Below are 16,334 nucleotides of genomic sequence, written 5' to 3' on the forward strand. Positions count from 1 at the left end.
GGCAACAGCCGGGGAGAGTTTTCCAACTCCGCCCACCTCTGGCTCTGGGCTGCCTCTCCTCAAAGCACCACTACTCCCCCCACGTCGCTACCCGCACCTCCACGACGACGACGACGACGCTCGTTGGACAGCATCGATCATGAACACCTCATCTTCCTCTTCCTCTTCGGGCGGAGAGGCCCATCCACTCCGACCATACTACCAACCAAGCGAGGATACCTTTGTCGCCTCTGCCCCAAAGGCAAAGCAGCCCCCATCGGCACGCCCAGGCCATTCGGGTGCAGGACTCGCAGCCGCCAACTCCTCCACGGCTGGCAAGGCACACACAAAGTCGGCCACTGTCACCATCCCTCGTCCGTCAACCACGAACAGGTACGCTTCCACCAACGATGATCTTGGCGGACCTGACATCTCTGGCCTGTCGGAGTGGACAAAGGCTAGCGTCCTCGCCCTCGCGCTGCAGTACTCTTCCACGTGCATGGCGATGCCCTTTGAGGTTGGCAAGCTTCTCTTGCAGGTACAGTGGGTGCCAAAAGATGAAGTCTATGAGAACCTCGCGAGAGAGGCAGCATTGCAAGGACAGTCAGGCAGGAGACTCCCTGCTGCTAGAGGCAAGTCGAGGAGCAGCGACCCTTTTCGAGATGAGGCAGCGATAGATGATGAGGATGACGAGGATGACTTTGATAGTCAGGACATGGCGCCCGAGCTCGAAGAATGGAGGAGGGCAAGCGATGCCAACCATCTTGACAGTGACCAGGAAGACGAAGACGAAGAGGTGAGTCTGGATCTATCCTCGGCGAAGGCCGCTAGCAGCAGTCAGCTGAAGACAGACGACCTCATTTCCACGCTTCGACAGGACGCGGAGCTCTCATCGCCCTCGGACGTAGAGGCATATTTCCGTGATGTGTCTGGCTCATCACGTCCCAGAGCCACGTCGGGAAAGCAACGTAGAGGCGGCAAAGCTCCGGCGACGGATGCCTCTGGCTACCTCATGAGGCGCTCGCTCAGAGACGGCGAGTCTGGGGCTCGGCCAGAATTTGTGATGCCCATCGTCGTACGCGGAGGTGTATGGGAGATGATGAAGGCAGTAGCTAGGGGAAAGGAAGGCTGGCCTGGACTGTGGAAAGGTGAGTGGCCGAAGAATGCAGCATGTCGACACACCGGCTGGGTCCATCTGACACTCCCTTTGGCTCCCATGCGGCATACAGGTACCTTCACGAGCTTCCTCTATGACCTCTTGGCATCGGGCATCCAGCCAGTCGTCTCTGCTTTCATCTCGGCGACCTTCATCCGTAATTCCCTCTCGACGCTGCCGCTGCCCTACGTGCCTCACCCAAAACGCACTCTGGCACTACTGGTGTCTAGCCACCTAGTCACCCACCTCATCCTGTCCCCCATCGACCTGATCAGGACACGTCTGATCGTACAGTCTACCCTGACCCGGCACCGCAAGTACTCCGGACCTTGGGATGCTCTCAGGAAGATTCGCGCCGAGGAGGGCGGCTGGTCGACGATGTACGGCCACCCTCATCTCATCTTCCCCGCCCTGCTGGATCTGACTATCCGACCCTTCCTCAACCTCGCGTCGCCCCTTCTCATTGAGCGCTTCATCAGGGTCGAGCCTACCTCTTCGCCGGTATCGTATGCCTTCGCCGAGCTGTGCATCAATACGGCCAGTCTGCTCCTCTCGCTGCCCTTTGAGACGGTCAGGAGGAGACTGCAGATTCAGCGTCGAGCCAGCAAAAATAAAGGTCTCCTCTCAACGGCAGGCGGCGGGGCAGCAGCGCCTTCGACGCCTACGAAGAAGTCTGCAGGTGCAGGTGCAGCTGGAAACTCAGCTTCCTCTTCCTCCTCCTCTGCCTCCGCAGGGGCTCCCTCGACCTTCACAAACATGCTCCGCAGCGGTGCTGGTCTCTCCAGCTCCTCCACCGGCGTTGGCACTAGCACTAGCAGTATCGGTCTAGGTCCCACCCGAGGACTCCGTAGCTGCGTTGAGACTCGTCCGCGTCCGTACACGGGCGTAGTAGAGGCCATCTACCGAATCCTCACAGAGGAGACTTCGCAGATTCCTCAACCACTATCGCGTTTGGAAGAGAAGCACGCGCAACATCATGACCACAAGAGTGATAGAGCGCCCAAGGGGAAAGAGGGAGCACGACCGCAGCCGCAGCATCGTCAGCACGCCCGTACCCGTGCACAAGATGTCCCTTCTGGCACCGCGCCCGCCACGCCGGAGCATTCCCTCCTCCGCTCAGAGATTCTCGCGCCCCAAACACCCCTTTATGCTACACTAGGAGGCGTCAAGAGCCTCTACAGGGGCTTCACAATGGCAGCTGGTGCAAATCTGGTCGTCTTCTTCCTCACAGTCGTCACGGGGGAAAGGGTTAGCAGTGGTCCTGGTGCGGGTGGGGGTTGGGCGGAAATTTGAGGGAGGCGGGAGTGGGAGGAGAGGTGCAAGGGGAAGGAGAAGAGGGAATGGTAGATGGATGGAGGGAGCGAGGAATTGGGGCGAAGTGCTGATGAGTGAATCAGGTGCTGCTAGACTCTATTTCACTTTCACTACTCTCCTTCTGTCTGTCCCTTGCGCTTTCGCCCACGCTGTCTCTGTCACCCGCGTCTAGGCCACTTGCAATTTCGACCCATTGAAATCGAGGGTTCTCTCTGTGATGCTATGAGCAAAGGCAGCGAGCGCTACGGGTATAGAATTGGGCATGGTTCTCCAGAAAGTGTGCAAAAGATACAAATACAAATACAGTGATGGGCGTGCTCTGCATCACGCTCACCAGCGCCACTCGATCCTACCCCTCGTAGCCCCCCTCACTCCCTTGAAGGGCTTGTAGTCCACTCCTGTAATGTGCAGGCTGGCCACCCTCACGCCAGACAGAGATGGTTGCCCCAATGGGAGGGAAAAGGCAACGAGGAGTGCCGAAGGCTTGCTCAATGCCGAAGAGGTGCTCGAGGAGGCAGTGATGGTGCCCTTGAGTGTCACCTCGGTTGGACCTGCGCCTGCCGACGGAGCAGCAGTGCTACTTGACGCGGCAGACGACGAGGAAGGCGAGGAGCCCAGTCGAGGGATGGACCATCGCACCAGGCCTTCGCGGGCATCGAAGCGCCATACGCCTGGGTCGTCTGCGCCAAGACCGGTGTAGGACGATGCTCCTCCTGGTCCACCGGAGAGAGCGGCCCGGTTCGACACGCTGGCGCGAGCGTCGACGTTGGGCGAGCCTAGACTGGCGTCGAGCTCGCCTCCCGCGCGCGGAGTGACATGGAAGGAGACTTCGACGCCTTCTGAACAGGTAGGTCCGGACCTGCCGGACTTTGCCGAAAGTGTGATTTCAAAGGTCCACTCTCGACCTTTCGACTCCTTCACAACAGACCGTTTGGTCTTGACTGTGAAGGGCACATCTTTGGACCAGCCTGTAGCATTGCTGGACGAGGACGCACTGGCGCCAAGTTTGCCCGACCGTGCTGAGCTCGAGTAAGGTACGGAGAATTGGGCTAGCTCGAATGCGCCGTCTGGTGGAACGAAGCTGAGTATGCCTTCACGAGTCCAGCGACGGGTTCGAACACAGGGATGAAGAGAAGGCCCGACGATGGCAGTGGGATGAGCTGTTGGCGACGGGTGGAGAGAGAGGGCCATATCGGGGGTGCCTGCGCAAGCGGGAGATGAATGATTCTGTCCACATTAGAGTGCATCTTCAAGTCTCTTTCTACGTCTATGGTCACTCACCCGAAAGCTTCGTCCTGCAAGTGATGCTGACATTCAGGCCCAGATCACCCAGTGGCTCGCCCTTGCGATCCATGACGCCGTTGAGCGATTCGACAATGTCTACATAGACTTCATTGCGACTGTAGCGTACTTGTGCCGGTCTCCAAGCGAGGGGAGAAATCTCGGGCAGTGGGGCGGGGTTTGACGAAGACAGGCTGCGAGGCGTTGCAAAGAGCAGATCCGGTCAGCTCAGGATATCGCCTCGACGTTGTAAGGAGAAAGGCATTGCAATGCCCAAAGTTTCAGTGGAAAGAAGACAATTGAATAGTCATCGTCACCTTTGAGCTTCTGGCCATACGGCGAAGAAAGCTCGTGTCGGAAAGAACACAGCGATGTTGGTTTTATTCATCACGCAAAGCATTGCTGCCATGAAGGAGACTGAGACTGGCTCGCTTCACTCACCTTCCCATTCTAGCCATGATGTCTTCCCACCAGGCTCGACCGCGAACGATGCCCTTGAGACTATTGTACTCGACTGTCAAGGGTCTTCCATCGTCTAGCATCTCTTGCAGGAGCTGGTACACCAAGTCGAAGTTTGAAGAGAGGACGGAGGCCGGAATCGGAGTTGGGGCGTTGGGCGAAGCGGCTAGTGTGCTTGAGCTTGATGTAGCAGGGAAGTACATTAGCAACACAGAGTGCAGGTGATAGAGGAAGGAGAGAGGAAGGAGGGGATCGGCTGTGACGTTGGAAGGCGTGAGGTGTGATCAATAAGTGAATGCAGCTGCGCCTGTCTGGGTGCCTGTTGGTGACTCACTGCCTAGAGGTATTGGTGCGAGGTAGGTGACTTGTCCGATAGTCAAATTGGCAATTGCTGTACCTCGCGCATTGGCCGAGACCATCGTCTTTGCCCTCGTCTCAGAGGCCATATCCTTCTTCAGTCCTCGCCAAACGTTCCCGTCTTCGTCCTCTTGATCCTCGCCGAGCTCGGCATCGCTGTCACCTTCTTCGTCATCGTCCTGACTGTCCTCGTCCTCTGTATCGCTTGCATCTTCTTCCGTTTGAGATGCTCGCGGAAAAGAGGGTACGCCTCTGAGCCATACTACGGGCTCAGACGAAGCAGCCGCTGCCTCTATGCCGTTGTGAGCGAGGTGAGCTGCCCATTGCTCAGTAATGAGGGCAGGGTAGGACTCCTTGAGGGGGTGCTTGATGTGAGACGCGAGGAGTAGCGTGGGAAGATGGAGTGGTGGAGTGGTGGTGAGGATGACTACGCCGGGAAGAGGCGCTGCCCTGGTCATTGGACATCGACGAAGGGCGAGCAGCGGCGGCGGGAGGAGGAGATGATGATCCTCGTAGCAGCGACCAGAGGCGAAGAAGTGGATTCAGGGCGCGGCGCCCAACGCGCGCGGCCACGACGCCGCCGTGGCCCAGCCCAGAGCTTGGGCCACCTCCAGGCCACACCAACACCACCACCCCCGCACAGGCAGTCACCACCGCCTGCCACTGTTGCGGCGCAGGATACCCACCACCACCTCTAGTACCACGCCCTTCGAGGTGTACTGAGGTGCTCTTCACCTCCACGGCAGAGCCATGAACAGCTACCCGGCCGAGCTCACACACCATGCCTACGCCTCCATGCTCGTTGCGGGCCTCACCAAGCCCTCTCCGCGGAGCGCGCCTCTGGCAAGGTCAGAGTCCTCCTCCAGCAGGACAGGAAGGTCGGGCGCTTCACCTTCGCAACCGCAGGGCAACTCGGAAGCTACCTCATCCCCGTCCAGGGAGCCCTCGGCGCCAGTCGCTGGACCCTCCTCGTCGCCGCTGGTCGCCCTGCCCACCGACTTCTTCCCGGAATTGTGCGAGCAATTAGCAGAAGTCTTCTTGTCCAGGGGACGCAATGCAGTCTGGGATCCTGCTAGGGGGCGATCGGCAGTCTTCCACTCCGTCATGGTAGATCATGTATGTACTTACAAGGAGGAAGATGACCTCCGCTAGCCAGGCCCGTCTGACCTCGCCCTCCTCTTCGCAGACCGTTCGCCTTCCTCCACGCAAGACAAGACCCAGTCCACGCTCCATAGCAGCTCCCGATAGCACGACCACCTCTGCGGCCCAGTTGGCAGCGCTACAGCCTCGGTCTCCCCTCTCCCCTCTACATCCAGGCAGTCCCCTCTTTCCCGATGGCCTCGTCGCTCCCATCTGGGCACGCAAGCATCGCGACCTCGTACCATCCGTATTCGTAGCCTTCCACTGCCTCGTGGAGCCCTATGTTGAGGACGACGCGGCAGCAGCATCGGCAGAGCCAAATGCTTCCGCAGAAGTGGGTCAGCAGAGGAAGAGAAAAGGGCTTACAGGCCAAGAACTCAAGGCGAGGGATGACGAGCTCATCAAGCTCATCTCGGACAGAAAGAGGGGCCTGGTGGAGAGGGGAATCAAGCTGACGGTAGTACTGCTGACCAGTAGAGCTATGCTAGGTGAGCAATGAGATCATACAAACGCTCCTTCCAAGCGGTCTGTGTGCTAACTGAGCTCCGGCTTCCCGCGATCGCAGAGAATGCCCAACTCGAGGCTCGACTGAGTTATATTCGAAGATCCTCAGGTCTGGACTCCAAAGCATCTCTCTTCGTCCTCACACCGGTCCCTCAGAGCGAGCTCGGAGACTTCGTCACGTCTCTGCAGACCACTCTGTATGAGCATTCGCTAGACTACTATCGAGAGCACGCTCGGCGCGTACGGCGGAAACGAGCTCGTTATCCTCCGTCACCTGCAGTAGTACAGCCCATCCTCCAGTCAGTGGCAGCGTCTCGCCCGGGAGGAAAAGCCGTGGATCTAACGCCACTGAGTCGTGAAGGCTGGCATGCCAGAGCAGAATACAAGTTGGCCATGTTCTCGGAGTTTCATGGGGACTACGAGTCAGCCCTCTCCCACTACCAAGAGGCGTACGATCTTTTAGCAGGGCAGCGAGGTATGCTTGGTAGTACGATGCTGCTCCCGCCACGGACAAAACGATGGGCCGAAGCAAAGGTTCTCTGCGACACCGTGTCATTGCGGATATGCAGACTGTACCTGTACGGAGACAATGGTGAAGCTGCTTTGACCCACTTCCGAAAACATGTCGCTCGCTTCGTCGAGCTGAGCTCGGGCTGGGGAATCGGAGATGCTACCTTCGAATTTTGGAGCTGGCTGTCCAAGCAGTGAGTCTGAAGAACGACATGTAGTCTGCATCAGCAGGCATTGACGGCATTTTTCCTCCTTCCCACTAGATATCGGCTAATGGGTGACCTGCTCGACCAGGCCACTCGTCTAATATCCGGCTCTCCTCTACCACCCTTTCTACTACCTCTCCATGCCCCGCCCTTGCCATCGTATCTCCTCCATCCCAAGATCGCAGATCACACACAAGACTTTCCTTCGCTGAGAGCTGCTCCTAACGGACTGCTGTCCCCCAACCAGGCTGCCATGGCGGCTGGCACGACAACAGCCGGGGTCCTTCAGGGTCCTGGCGCCTTCTACTACCTGGCAGCTGTGTGTGCCGAAGAACGACAGAAGAGGTTCTACCGAATGCGAGAGCTAGAAAAGAAAGGAGAAGTGTCGGAAGGTGGGGCGGCGGCATTGATTCATGAGAAGACAGTGGATCACGCTGCGCAGATCGTCGAGGTGAGGCATGCTTACCAGGCCAGCTCAAGCGCATTCATAACGGACCAGCTGACCTCGTCCTTCTCAACTTGATCCGATAGGTGTATGATCGAGCTCGCGAAGCATTTCGAGCTGTCAATCAGCAGAGACATTCTTGCTATGCCGCCGCCAAGATTGCATCTGTGCACGCCCAAACTGGCCAGTGGAAGCTGGCACTGCGCTTCCTGCAACGGCTCATCCGGACGTACAAGGCAGATGATTGGCCCCTGCCGCTGTCTCATCTCCTGACGTCAGCGCTCATTTGCGCAGAGCAATGCGAAGACCTACACAGCGAGACACATCTGTTGCTGACTGCCATGGCTGCGATGTCCTCGTTACCACTCACAGAGAGAGGCACGGTGGTCTCGAGATGGTCTTCCCTCGTCAGTCATGGCGTCGACTCTGTGCCTAATGGCGCAGAGGACGCTACTCGAGAGCCCACGCCGATCATGTTCGAAGCAACGCGAGGACCACTCGTCGCCAGAGTCGTCTTCAAGGAGCAAGCAGTAGCTTTTGGCACTTCGGCAGCCTTCCAAATCACCATAGAAAATCCGCAAGGCTCAGACGGCCCTACACTAAGCTTCGAAGAAATCGTCTTCAACGATCAAGGAGGTGCTGTCGTCTGCAGGAGAGAGCACCGCGACAAAGTCTCCGCAGCAAAGGGACGCCATCTGACATTGGACGACGTCGGCTCACTAGATGCGGATCAGTGTGAGACGAGCACTGCCGATCTGGTCTGGCCGTCTGGATGCAGCAAGACCTACAGTGGCCGCATCGTTTCCAAATCTCGCGATACGTTGCGGATATCGAGCATAGAGCTGAAGGCAAGACATCCGATTCCGTACGTATTGCAGCTCAATGTGGCTGTCGGGGATCCGCTGCAATCACCTGAGGCTCCACTGTGGCTCGCGAAGCCCAAGCGAGGCAAATCTCTGCAGTGGGTCCACCTAGAGCACCGCCCAGATGCTTCCTCTTGCTTCATCAAGGCTCCTTCGCACAAGCTCTCTGTAGACCTCAAGCATCACCCTGTAGGCTTCCTTGACGAAGCAGTCGTTGTAGAGATTATCGTCGCGAATGAGGACCGCGACCCGCTCGTTTGCTCAGCCGACGTCATGCTTCAGCCGGCCTACGCAGGCTCACAGGATGAGCTAGGACAGAGCATTGGTGGTCAGCCTACCCTCTCCGGTAGCCTTAAGGACTTGTCCTTCGGTAGCATTGCTCCTGGTGCAGCTGCTCGAACTAGCTTCTTCCTTCGTAGCAGACACCGCAGTGGCGTCAGGTCCATGACCATCTTTGTGCAGAGCAGATCGGGTTCAGCTGCAATGAACGGAGACAGCGAAGCTGCGACGGGCGCGGGCGAAGGCTCAGAGCTCGTCAGTGAGACCGTCAACGACATTTCGATACCCATCCAGAGGATCTTCAGAGCAGAGTACAGTGCAGAGTGGAGAAAGGGTAGCGCAAGCGCCGATGGCCCAGGTGGTGAGGACATGTCTAGGGGCAGCAGTCAATTGAGTGATGGCAGCAGCGGAGCCGCGGCCTCCCTCGCGGACGACTCTTTCGACGAGATCGCCAAGTCACCCCTTGTCAAACAGGTCCAGACGATAGCCACTGCTAATCTTCACGCTGCTTTCGGCGTCCTCAGCAAGGAAGCGATCACCATCAGCGACGTCGTGGTGTCACTCCAGGACGAGCAACAGCACAGTGCCCGACTCGTTGCGCCCAAGTCTGACACCGAAGAAGCGGCTCGACGGCGCGACGAGGTGCGCAAGTTCACGCTCGATGGGCAATGGCGGGAAGGCGATCGGTGGGGCTTCTCGTGGCTCGTCGAGGTAGATCTCAAGGGCTCCACCGAGTCAAATCGAGGTCCAACGGGCCACCTCGTCATCACTTGGGCAAGGGCACGGCCAGAGGGTTTCGAGCAAGGCGGTAAAGGAGGGGCTGCTCATGACTTCTTTGAAAACATCAGCAGACTTCCACTACCGATCCTGGCCCCTCCTCATTTCAACGCTAGGGTTCTCGTCGCCTCGCCCCCGGTCACGCACACCCTCCAACCCTTCACTCTGGTCTTCGTCGTCGTGAATCCTTCCTCGAGTCAGATGGATGTAAACGTCTTTATCGACGACAGTCCCGTCTGGATCATCGGGAACCGCACTCTTTCCATTCCCGGTATACCCGCGAGGGGTAGTCGAAGTGTGCCGACGAGATTGGTTCCGAGGCAGGAGGGGACGTGGATGCTCCCCAGGGTGAGGGCCTTTCAGCAGAGGACAAAGGAGGAGATGGAGGCGGGACTGATACTGAATGAGAGCCAGTATGGAGTGCCTCTCCATGTCCGCTTCAGAGCTAGGTGAGTAGAGAGCTATGCTGACTAGGCAATAGGATCGGCGAACCCTCGCGACTGACACCGATTTCTTTCTTGCTTCATTCTTGCACCCCGTTCCTCTCTCTGCAGCGCTGGAGCCACCCTCGGAGCGGCGGCAATGCGAGCCATTGCCTCTGGCGCTGCTCAAGCCGAGCAGGAAGGTCCTGCGTTGTCCGTCCTTGTCCTGCCACAAGATACCTCTGCCTAGCCGTGTGCAATAGATCATTCGTTCGATCGTTCGTCGCTCGCTCCCCGCCCGTCAGTTTCTTGCTTCCCGTCCTCACCGATTCCCACACCCAGTACCACTGAGAGGCAGACAGAAGTCGCGGTACCTTCCTAATCGTGTTATGTATCTGATTATCATTGTAGACGCAAGTCTGCCTTCCAGATCAAGCCCTATACATCTTCTCTTGACTCCACCCGTAGATTTCTACAGCTGCACCTACTCATCGGCCTCATCTGACTGCTCGGGCTGGGGCGGCTTGCGGAGGAGAGAGTCCTCACGGCCACGAGCCCTCCAGTCCCAGCGGTTCTGTGAGTAGGTTAGGTCGGTTCAGAGTGAAGGGAGCGGGAGTGTCAGTACCGGTATCCGTTGTTGGCTGCTTCTAGATTGATGCCCGTTCTACCTTCCCGCTGCTGCTGCTGCTGCTGATACCAGTACACCAGTCCAGCCAGCTAGCCAGTCGGCCAAGCAGGATTCTACTGCCCCTGTCCGTCAGAACTCACATCTGTGTACTTTGCTCCCCAGTAAGTGATTAGCGGCACAGTCAGACCCCAGAGGATGAACATGCGCGTCTTGGAAGGGGTCATACGGAAGCGGGTGTACTGTGATCACGGGCAAGGAGCAAGAGGGATGGAGGTCAGGAATTGGATAGATACACAGACGTCTAGAGGAAGCGTCGGCAAGTCTTCTCGGCGGTGCGTACCATGGAGTTGTGCTAAGGGAGCGAGATCAAGTGGGACAATACGGAGACGTGGGTCAGTTCACAGTCGTTGAGGCTCTCATCGCGCCTCCTGCCAGCGTGCTCACCATCTCCTGCCATCTTTCGATGGAGGGATCGACCTTGAAGGGGTCTGTGAGAGACAGGTGCAAGGGGCAGTAATTGGATCAGCCCGGTACATCTACCTCAATATCGTCTACCTGGCTCCTTTGTGTGATCCGGAAGGACACTCACGGTAGTCTCCTCCAGCCATGATGAACGATGATGATCAGAAACGAAGCCTCAAGTAGCGTACAACCTCGGGTGGAACAGACCAGCTCTAGGCGGAGGTCGAGCGAGGCAGGCGATCCTGGGGCATTCGGTTCCGAGGCGTCGGGGTTTGAAACCGGCCGATCGGCTTCTAGCGGCCATTGAGGACTGAGTCCCATATCGGTCATTCGCATCTGCCTGCACCTCGTTTCATTTCCTTACCCTCGCAACCAATCGTACATCAGCGATCACTTATACTACTCACTACTTCTACATATACCAAGCATACGCCAACGTCATCATGCTTCGCAGCGCACTCCGTACCGCTACCGCCACTGCTGGTGCCTCAACCTCGAGGCTTGTTGCCACACCCGCCGTCTCCACATCGGTGCGACCTTCGTTGTCGCAGGCCTCTAAGCTCGCAGCTGTACCCACCGTCAGCTCGAACAGACTCTATCACGAGAAGGTCATTGACCACGTGAGTATTCAAGCAGCTTGCACTATGGCGATGTGAAGGGTCTCAATTTTGCAGCGTACTGACCGATATCTCTGCATCTCTTACTACCTTCTTCAACTTTCGCGCCACACAGTACGAGAACCCTCGAAATGTCGGTTCCTTCCTCAAGACGGAGAAGAATGTCGGCATCGGACTTGTCGGTGCACCGGCTTGTGGTGATGTGATGAAGCTGAGCATCAAGGTCAACGAGGCCGGTATTATCGAGGACGTTCGTTTCAAGACCTTTGGCTGTGGATCCGCCATTGCTTCTTCCAGCTACATGACGGAGCGAGTCAAGGGAATGACTCTGGAGGAGGCTGGAAAGATTAAGAACACCGAGATCGCTCAGGAGTTGTCGCTGCCACCCGTCAAGGTGAGTCAATAGCACCTTTGCCTGAAATGACCATGGGTAATGATTCGCTGACCCTTTTTCCTTCACCTCCATTTCCTATCCGCGCCACTATAGCTCCACTGCTCGATGCTGGCAGAGGACGCCATCAAGGCTGCCATTCGAGACTACGACAGCAAGCGAAAGGCAACGGGCAACATGAAGGCCGGACACATCGACGTCTCTCAGTCCGTCACAACCGGTCAGACTACGGCCACTGCCCACGTCGGATCTGGCACTGTCTAAATATAGCTAGCAGCTTTGACCCGTAGGCAGGCTGCATGGTTTCCTCAGTCTTCTGATAGGCCGACTTTCATGACTTGATTCACACATCGCGCTCCGTCTTCACCTACCCTTCCCTCTGATCACTGTGTTCACGCTATTCTCTCTTGTACTCTTTACTGCTTCTGGCACGCCGTCGTCGAGAAAAATCAGAAGAAAGGCTTTTGCTATTTCAAGGTGACAAGATGAGTGATTTGTCGGTCTGGGACGACTTGGGATTCGCTTGCCTCAGTGTCGATGTCGTGCCAGATGAGACTTTGTATCCATGTAGACATCGATCCGCGCAGCGAAATTTTGCGTGAGGAGATGTACGGCAGGCATATCTTGCCTCTTTCGACGACTTGTAATGTCACTCGTGATCACTTTAACATGTTGTATGCTCAGCGCGTTGGATGTATGCCTTCATGGCGTACTCCGGTACTACAGGAGGAGGCTCAAGACCATTGTTAAGAGTCCAGAGAAGAAGAGTCCAGAGAAGAGACGGTGCTTCCGTTCCTTCTTGACTGCTGACTTTCGAAATGCTTAGGAAGAGACCATCAGGACGATAATGTACGACATTATGTCCAGACCTTGTACAGCAATCTTTCGATCCTGCCATCATGCTGACAGAGTGCACCGTGTGAGACAGCGAATGCTATCGCTATGACAGGTGATCGCGAATAAAGAAGGCTCGCTGGGCGCTGGAAATCTTGCTGCGTTTGTGCGAGCTTGGTGAGCAAGACGGTCGACGTCTGAAGCACGGTAGTGAGTGTGCCATGGGATTGCAAAGTGAGACGGCAATTGTACGATGCGAGTGCCTTGTACTCCCTGCACCGTCATTTTCGCGTCTGCCTCTAGCTCTCGCAGGTGCGGTCCTGTTGCAGGCCGTCGACGACGCATAGAATCCATCCGAGCAGGAAGAGCATTGTAGTCGGTAGGTGATTGACCCGGAAGCACGAATTGATCTTGTCCAGAGAATGAACTCCTGCCTTCGCTGGTATCTGTATGGCCATCTTCTTCTCGAGGACATCGTTCTATGGCCCTATCGAGGCGCTCTGCTTGCTGCTGGCATCCACTTGTATCTGGCTCTCGCGTCGGTGTCCCCGGGCATACAATAGGGCTTACTTTCCATAGTCGCGACGATACAAGACCCAAGCGCAGCACCGTTATGCGAATTTGCTAGGATGGCAGCTTCGTACAGCCAGTCTCTCGGTATGGAAGGCAAAGAGAACCCACGGCAGTAAGTAGCAAGTACCTTCTGCTGCCCGCCATCACACTCTGAGAAGAATCTTGCAGTGGCAGGTGCATGGCCTCAGTCTCGCTGCGCACATCTCCTATCTGTCGACGACCAGAAGATTTCGATTGCTTGACCGAGGAGGTCGCCCATACTGCGTGGTCTGCACCCTGGTTTGCTCGCCACCATTGCGACGCCTGAGATCCTACAGTAACGTAGACTTCTGCATCTGCTACGAGTGTAGAGCTGCCGAGTGCTCAGCAGATGGATCCGCCAAGAGATTCAGCCGTTGCGATGAGGGACTGAGACAGTCGTGTCTTGACTGACCGTCTTCATTAGACAACGCGTATAAGCTGTATCCCGGACGAGTAGCGCCCGAAGGACTATGTTGTTTTCTGTGGAGGCCAGGTGAGATGATGCGCAAGGGTACAGAAGGGGGTCACTTTAGTCATGCAAGCAAGGCACTGCTGTTGCCTGACGATGCTCGTCGACAGCTCGGCACCCAAGTGAGCTTACCCTGTTTATGCGGCTGAGCTAGCAGAGCGAGTATTACCCACGCCGACCAGCGTGCCAAAGGCAGTACAATTGCAGATAGGGTAGGTACGAGCCAAGGATGTATGCTCGAGCGCGTAAGGCAGACAGGAGATTGTGGAAAGGACGCTAGGAGCTGATTCAGATGGCAGGGAGTATATGTTATTGTGCATTACGGGTGGGAGATGTACACTTCGAGGGGCATGGAGCGATGGTGGCGATGGTCAGAGGAGAAGCGATAGAGAACCAACAGTGCTCAGGCGTCATTGCCAGCACGACGTTGGTGCCTGAGTGCGATGCGCGGTGTGCGTACGTGGCAATTGAGCCATCGCACTCTCCTGCCGCCTTAGACGCGTTTGCCGTTCAGGTCCATCGGCAGAGACCGGGCCGTAGCCACTTCCTCCCCGTACGCGAAGATGTCCTGAATCCGGTCCTTCCGACCTCCGCACACGATGATGACAATGTTCTTCTTACGGTCTCCAGAGCCCTGGAGTAGCATTGGCAGCCGATCCGAATAGTACGCCGGTACTAGGCCAGCCCCACAAGACACTTCGACTAGCAAGAGGTGGTCTTGAGCAAATTGGAAGCTACAGGAGGCAGCCAGTCCATCATCCGTGACCAGAGAGATCAATCGTTCGCGACCGTACTCTTCTGCGGTGGCAAGGGCAGCGGCGGAGCATTGCTTTGCACCCATTGAGGTCGCTCTTGAGCTGATTGCTGGCAGTGTTACGAGCTCGTGCTGGAGCCAGGACCGGCTGAAGGCGTCGGCGCCAAAACACTGAGTTGCGATCACGGTCGGTCTGCGGAAGGTTGATGGGCTCGATGAGATCGACTGACTCTTTCTTTCCTGGCCCAAGATGCCGGTCAAGACCCCGTTGATCAGGCCACCTCCACCGACCACACAGCTGACAAGATCGAGTTCCGTCTCTGGCTCAAGCCCATGCTCACTGCGTAGCTGCTCGTAGACCTCCTCCATCAATGTGGCGTTGCCTTTGACTAGCTCTTCGCCGGCGAAAGGGTGGACTAGCACCGCGTTGTCAGGATCCTCGGCGACAGCTGCTTCTGCCATTGCGTTCGCATCGTCCCAGGCTTTGCCCTGCCGCACCACGGTGGCGCCCTCTGCTTTGAAAAGCTCGACCATGTGGTCAGGTGTCGTCTCAGGACAGTAGACGGTGCATGGAACGCCAATGATCCTGGAAGCAGTGCTCGCTGCTAGGCCTGCGTTCCCGCCGCTGGAGGTGATCACTCGAAGTTTGGCGCCTATCTTCGCGTGGGCTGCTTGAACAGACCGGCCCACGCCGCGGATCTTGAAAGAGCCCGAGGGCTGGAACGACTCCAGCTTGAGGTATACATTGTGTCCACCCGTCTTCTGCGACAGCAAAGGACTGTAGAGAAGCGGAGTCCGTATGTGGGACTGGCTTGACATGTTGAGCGGGTGGGACGAGGGCAGAGTAGGCAGGCAGGCAGGGAGGCAGGCTTCTGGCCACAAGGCGCGTGAGGCTCTGGAAGCGAGATCGATCGGAATTATTCATCCGGGTAGTCCGCGACGTCACAATCGGTCCTCCTCCCGACCGGTGTCTCTCATCATCCTTCCAATAGTTACCGCAACTCAAATCCACTATCAACCCAGAAGCACCCTTTACGTGCCCTCTCCAAGAGACAAGAAGCTACTGTCGATCACGCGCCGTTGCGATTCACCATCTCATCTCTTCCACCTCCACAAACGGCCTCCTCTCATGCGGACATTCCACAGCGCTTTGCTCCTTCTCATAGCGCTCGTCGCTTATGTTGGAGCGCAGTCCTCGAGCACCTCCTCTGTCTCTGGTTCGGCCTCTACTGCTTCCTCTACGACAGCCTCAGGAAGTAGCTCTTCAAGCTCGTCGGTGACCCTGCAGCCCTTCAGTTTCAGCTTTAGCAGGTGAGTTCTGAGATGCTGCCACATGTAGCGAATTCCGGTGCGGATCCGCCTCGCTGACAGTGGTGTGCTCCTGAGCTGCTTCTCATATTCCTCGCTAGTATCGATCCATATGCCTCCACTACACCGCTCACAACTGTGACCACCGTCATCAATGGGACCTCGACGACTGAGACACTCAATGTGACGAGTACTTCAAACTCATCGACGATGACTTCGCTATCCAGCAGCAGTACATCGTCGGTCAATCTCTCCACTGTCAGCCTTGATCTCATCACCACACCTGTCTCAACTACCTCGGTAGCCTCGACTTTCTCTTCAAATGCCGCGATGCAACTGGCATTTGGCAGCCAAGGGGCGCTCGACACTCTGGCTATGGGCCTGATAGCATCTATCGCCCTCATGGTGGGAGGAATAGCTCTGCTATGACGGCAGCTCTGACAGACTCTGCATCGCAGATAGTTTTGGGATCCGCATGTGTTTGTATTGCACCTCATCTCCCTATAGAGAATCTTGATTGCTACACTGGCGTGCGTGAGCTGCTGCTGCTGTGTGTGTGTGGCTTTTGGCCTGCCGCTCACGCCA

At 56.9% G+C, this 16,334-nt stretch overlaps 7 protein-coding genes across 7 annotated transcripts; 4 read left to right on the top strand and 3 right to left on the bottom strand.

Annotated features, from left to right (window-relative positions):
- Positions 1–121: 121 nt before the first annotated feature.
- BCV69DRAFT_288964 (mitochondrial carrier) lies at positions 122–2,665 on the top strand. Its single transcript, XM_025493651.1, has 3 exons — positions 122–775; positions 857–1,127; positions 1,209–2,665. The coding sequence occupies exons 1-3, from the start codon at positions 140–142 to the stop codon at positions 2,426–2,428; spliced, it is 2,127 nt and encodes a 708-aa protein (XP_025351113.1). The 5' UTR covers positions 122–139; the 3' UTR covers positions 2,429–2,665.
- On the bottom strand, positions 2,660–5,059 carry BCV69DRAFT_15117 (clathrin adaptor, mu subunit). The gene is made up of 5 exons (XM_025489345.1): positions 4,817–5,059; positions 4,524–4,623; positions 4,172–4,445; positions 3,731–3,924; positions 2,660–3,651 (listed from the first exon to the last, which is right to left on the bottom strand). The coding sequence occupies exons 2-5, from the start codon at positions 4,606–4,608 to the stop codon at positions 2,780–2,782; spliced, it is 1,425 nt and encodes a 474-aa protein (XP_025351114.1). The 5' UTR covers positions 4,609–4,623; positions 4,817–5,059; the 3' UTR covers positions 2,660–2,779.
- Positions 5,060–5,296: 237 nt separating this feature from the next.
- On the top strand, positions 5,297–9,942 carry BCV69DRAFT_296261 (hypothetical protein; the record flags this gene model as incomplete). Its single annotated transcript, XM_025493992.1, has 6 exons — positions 5,297–5,662; positions 5,733–6,174; positions 6,252–6,894; positions 6,964–7,357; positions 7,438–9,719; positions 9,825–9,942. The coding sequence occupies 6 exons, from the start codon at positions 5,297–5,299 to the stop codon at positions 9,940–9,942; spliced, it is 4,245 nt and encodes a 1,414-aa protein (XP_025351115.1).
- A 234-nt stretch (positions 9,943–10,176) lies between these two features.
- On the bottom strand, positions 10,177–10,928 carry BCV69DRAFT_296262 (hypothetical protein; the record flags this gene model as incomplete). Its single annotated transcript, XM_025493993.1, has 5 exons — positions 10,177–10,266; positions 10,461–10,559; positions 10,661–10,672; positions 10,765–10,808; positions 10,910–10,928. The coding sequence occupies 5 exons, from the start codon at positions 10,926–10,928 to the stop codon at positions 10,177–10,179; spliced, it is 264 nt and encodes an 87-aa protein (XP_025351116.1).
- Positions 10,929–11,157: 229 nt separating this feature from the next.
- Positions 11,158–12,404, top strand: BCV69DRAFT_279861 (FeS cluster assembly scaffold IscU). The gene is made up of 3 exons (XM_025491399.1): positions 11,158–11,402; positions 11,515–11,793; positions 11,887–12,404. Exons 1-3 carry the CDS (start codon positions 11,226–11,228, stop codon positions 12,052–12,054), a joined length of 624 nt encoding a protein of 207 aa, XP_025351117.1. The 5' UTR covers positions 11,158–11,225; the 3' UTR covers positions 12,055–12,404.
- A 1,611-nt stretch (positions 12,405–14,015) lies between these two features.
- BCV69DRAFT_279864 (tryptophan synthase beta subunit-like PLP-dependent enzyme) lies at positions 14,016–15,752 on the bottom strand. The gene has a single exon (XM_025491400.1). It carries the CDS (start codon positions 15,258–15,260, stop codon positions 14,181–14,183), a length of 1,080 nt encoding a protein of 359 aa, XP_025351118.1. The 5' UTR covers positions 15,261–15,752; the 3' UTR covers positions 14,016–14,180.
- On the top strand, positions 15,613–16,280 carry BCV69DRAFT_279865 (hypothetical protein). The gene has a single exon (XM_025491401.1). The coding sequence runs from the start codon at positions 15,960–15,962 to the stop codon at positions 16,176–16,178; it is 219 nt and encodes a 72-aa protein (XP_025351119.1). The 5' UTR covers positions 15,613–15,959; the 3' UTR covers positions 16,179–16,280.
- Positions 16,281–16,334: the final 54 nt, after the last annotated feature.

This window comes from Pseudomicrostroma glucosiphilum, assembly GCF_003144135.1.
Source record: "Pseudomicrostroma glucosiphilum strain MCA 4718 unplaced genomic scaffold BCV69scaffold_1, whole genome shotgun sequence".
Lineage (NCBI taxonomy): Eukaryota > Fungi > Basidiomycota > Exobasidiomycetes > Microstromatales > Microstromataceae > Microstroma > Microstroma glucosiphilum.

Excerpts from the sequence above, each read along its gene's own strand:
- BCV69DRAFT_288964 (XM_025493651.1), top strand. The coding sequence starts at position 140 with ATGAACACCTCATCTTCCTCTTCCTCTTCGGGCGGAGAGGCCCATCCA. Across the intron at positions 776-856 it reads AGGAAGACGAAGACGAAGAG|GACGCGGAGCTCTCATCGCC; the intron begins GTGAGTCTGGAT and ends ACGCTTCGACAG. Across the intron at positions 1,128-1,208 it reads CTGGCCTGGACTGTGGAAAG|GTACCTTCACGAGCTTCCTC; the intron begins GTGAGTGGCCGA and ends TGCGGCATACAG.
- BCV69DRAFT_15117 (XM_025489345.1), bottom strand. The coding sequence starts at position 4,608 with ATGGTCTCGGCCAATGCGCGAGGTACAGCAATTGCCAATTTGACTATC. Across the intron at positions 4,446-4,523 it reads CGCACCAATACCTCTAGGCA|CCGATCCCCTCCTTCCTCTC; the intron begins GTGAGTCACCAA and ends CCAACGTCACAG. Across the intron at positions 3,925-4,171 it reads ATCATGGCTAGAATGGGAAG|CCTGTCTTCGTCAAACCCCG; the intron begins GTGAGTGAAGCG and ends AACGCCTCGCAG.
- BCV69DRAFT_279861 (XM_025491399.1), top strand. The coding sequence starts at position 11,226 with ATGCTTCGCAGCGCACTCCGTACCGCTACCGCCACTGCTGGTGCCTCA. Across the intron at positions 11,403-11,514 it reads ACGAGAAGGTCATTGACCAC|TACGAGAACCCTCGAAATGT; the intron begins GTGAGTATTCAA and ends CGCGCCACACAG. Across the intron at positions 11,794-11,886 it reads TGTCGCTGCCACCCGTCAAG|CTCCACTGCTCGATGCTGGC; the intron begins GTGAGTCAATAG and ends GCGCCACTATAG.
- BCV69DRAFT_279864 (XM_025491400.1), bottom strand. The coding sequence starts at position 15,260 with ATGTCAAGCCAGTCCCACATACGGACTCCGCTTCTCTACAGTCCTTTG.
- BCV69DRAFT_279865 (XM_025491401.1), top strand. The coding sequence starts at position 15,960 with ATGACTTCGCTATCCAGCAGCAGTACATCGTCGGTCAATCTCTCCACT.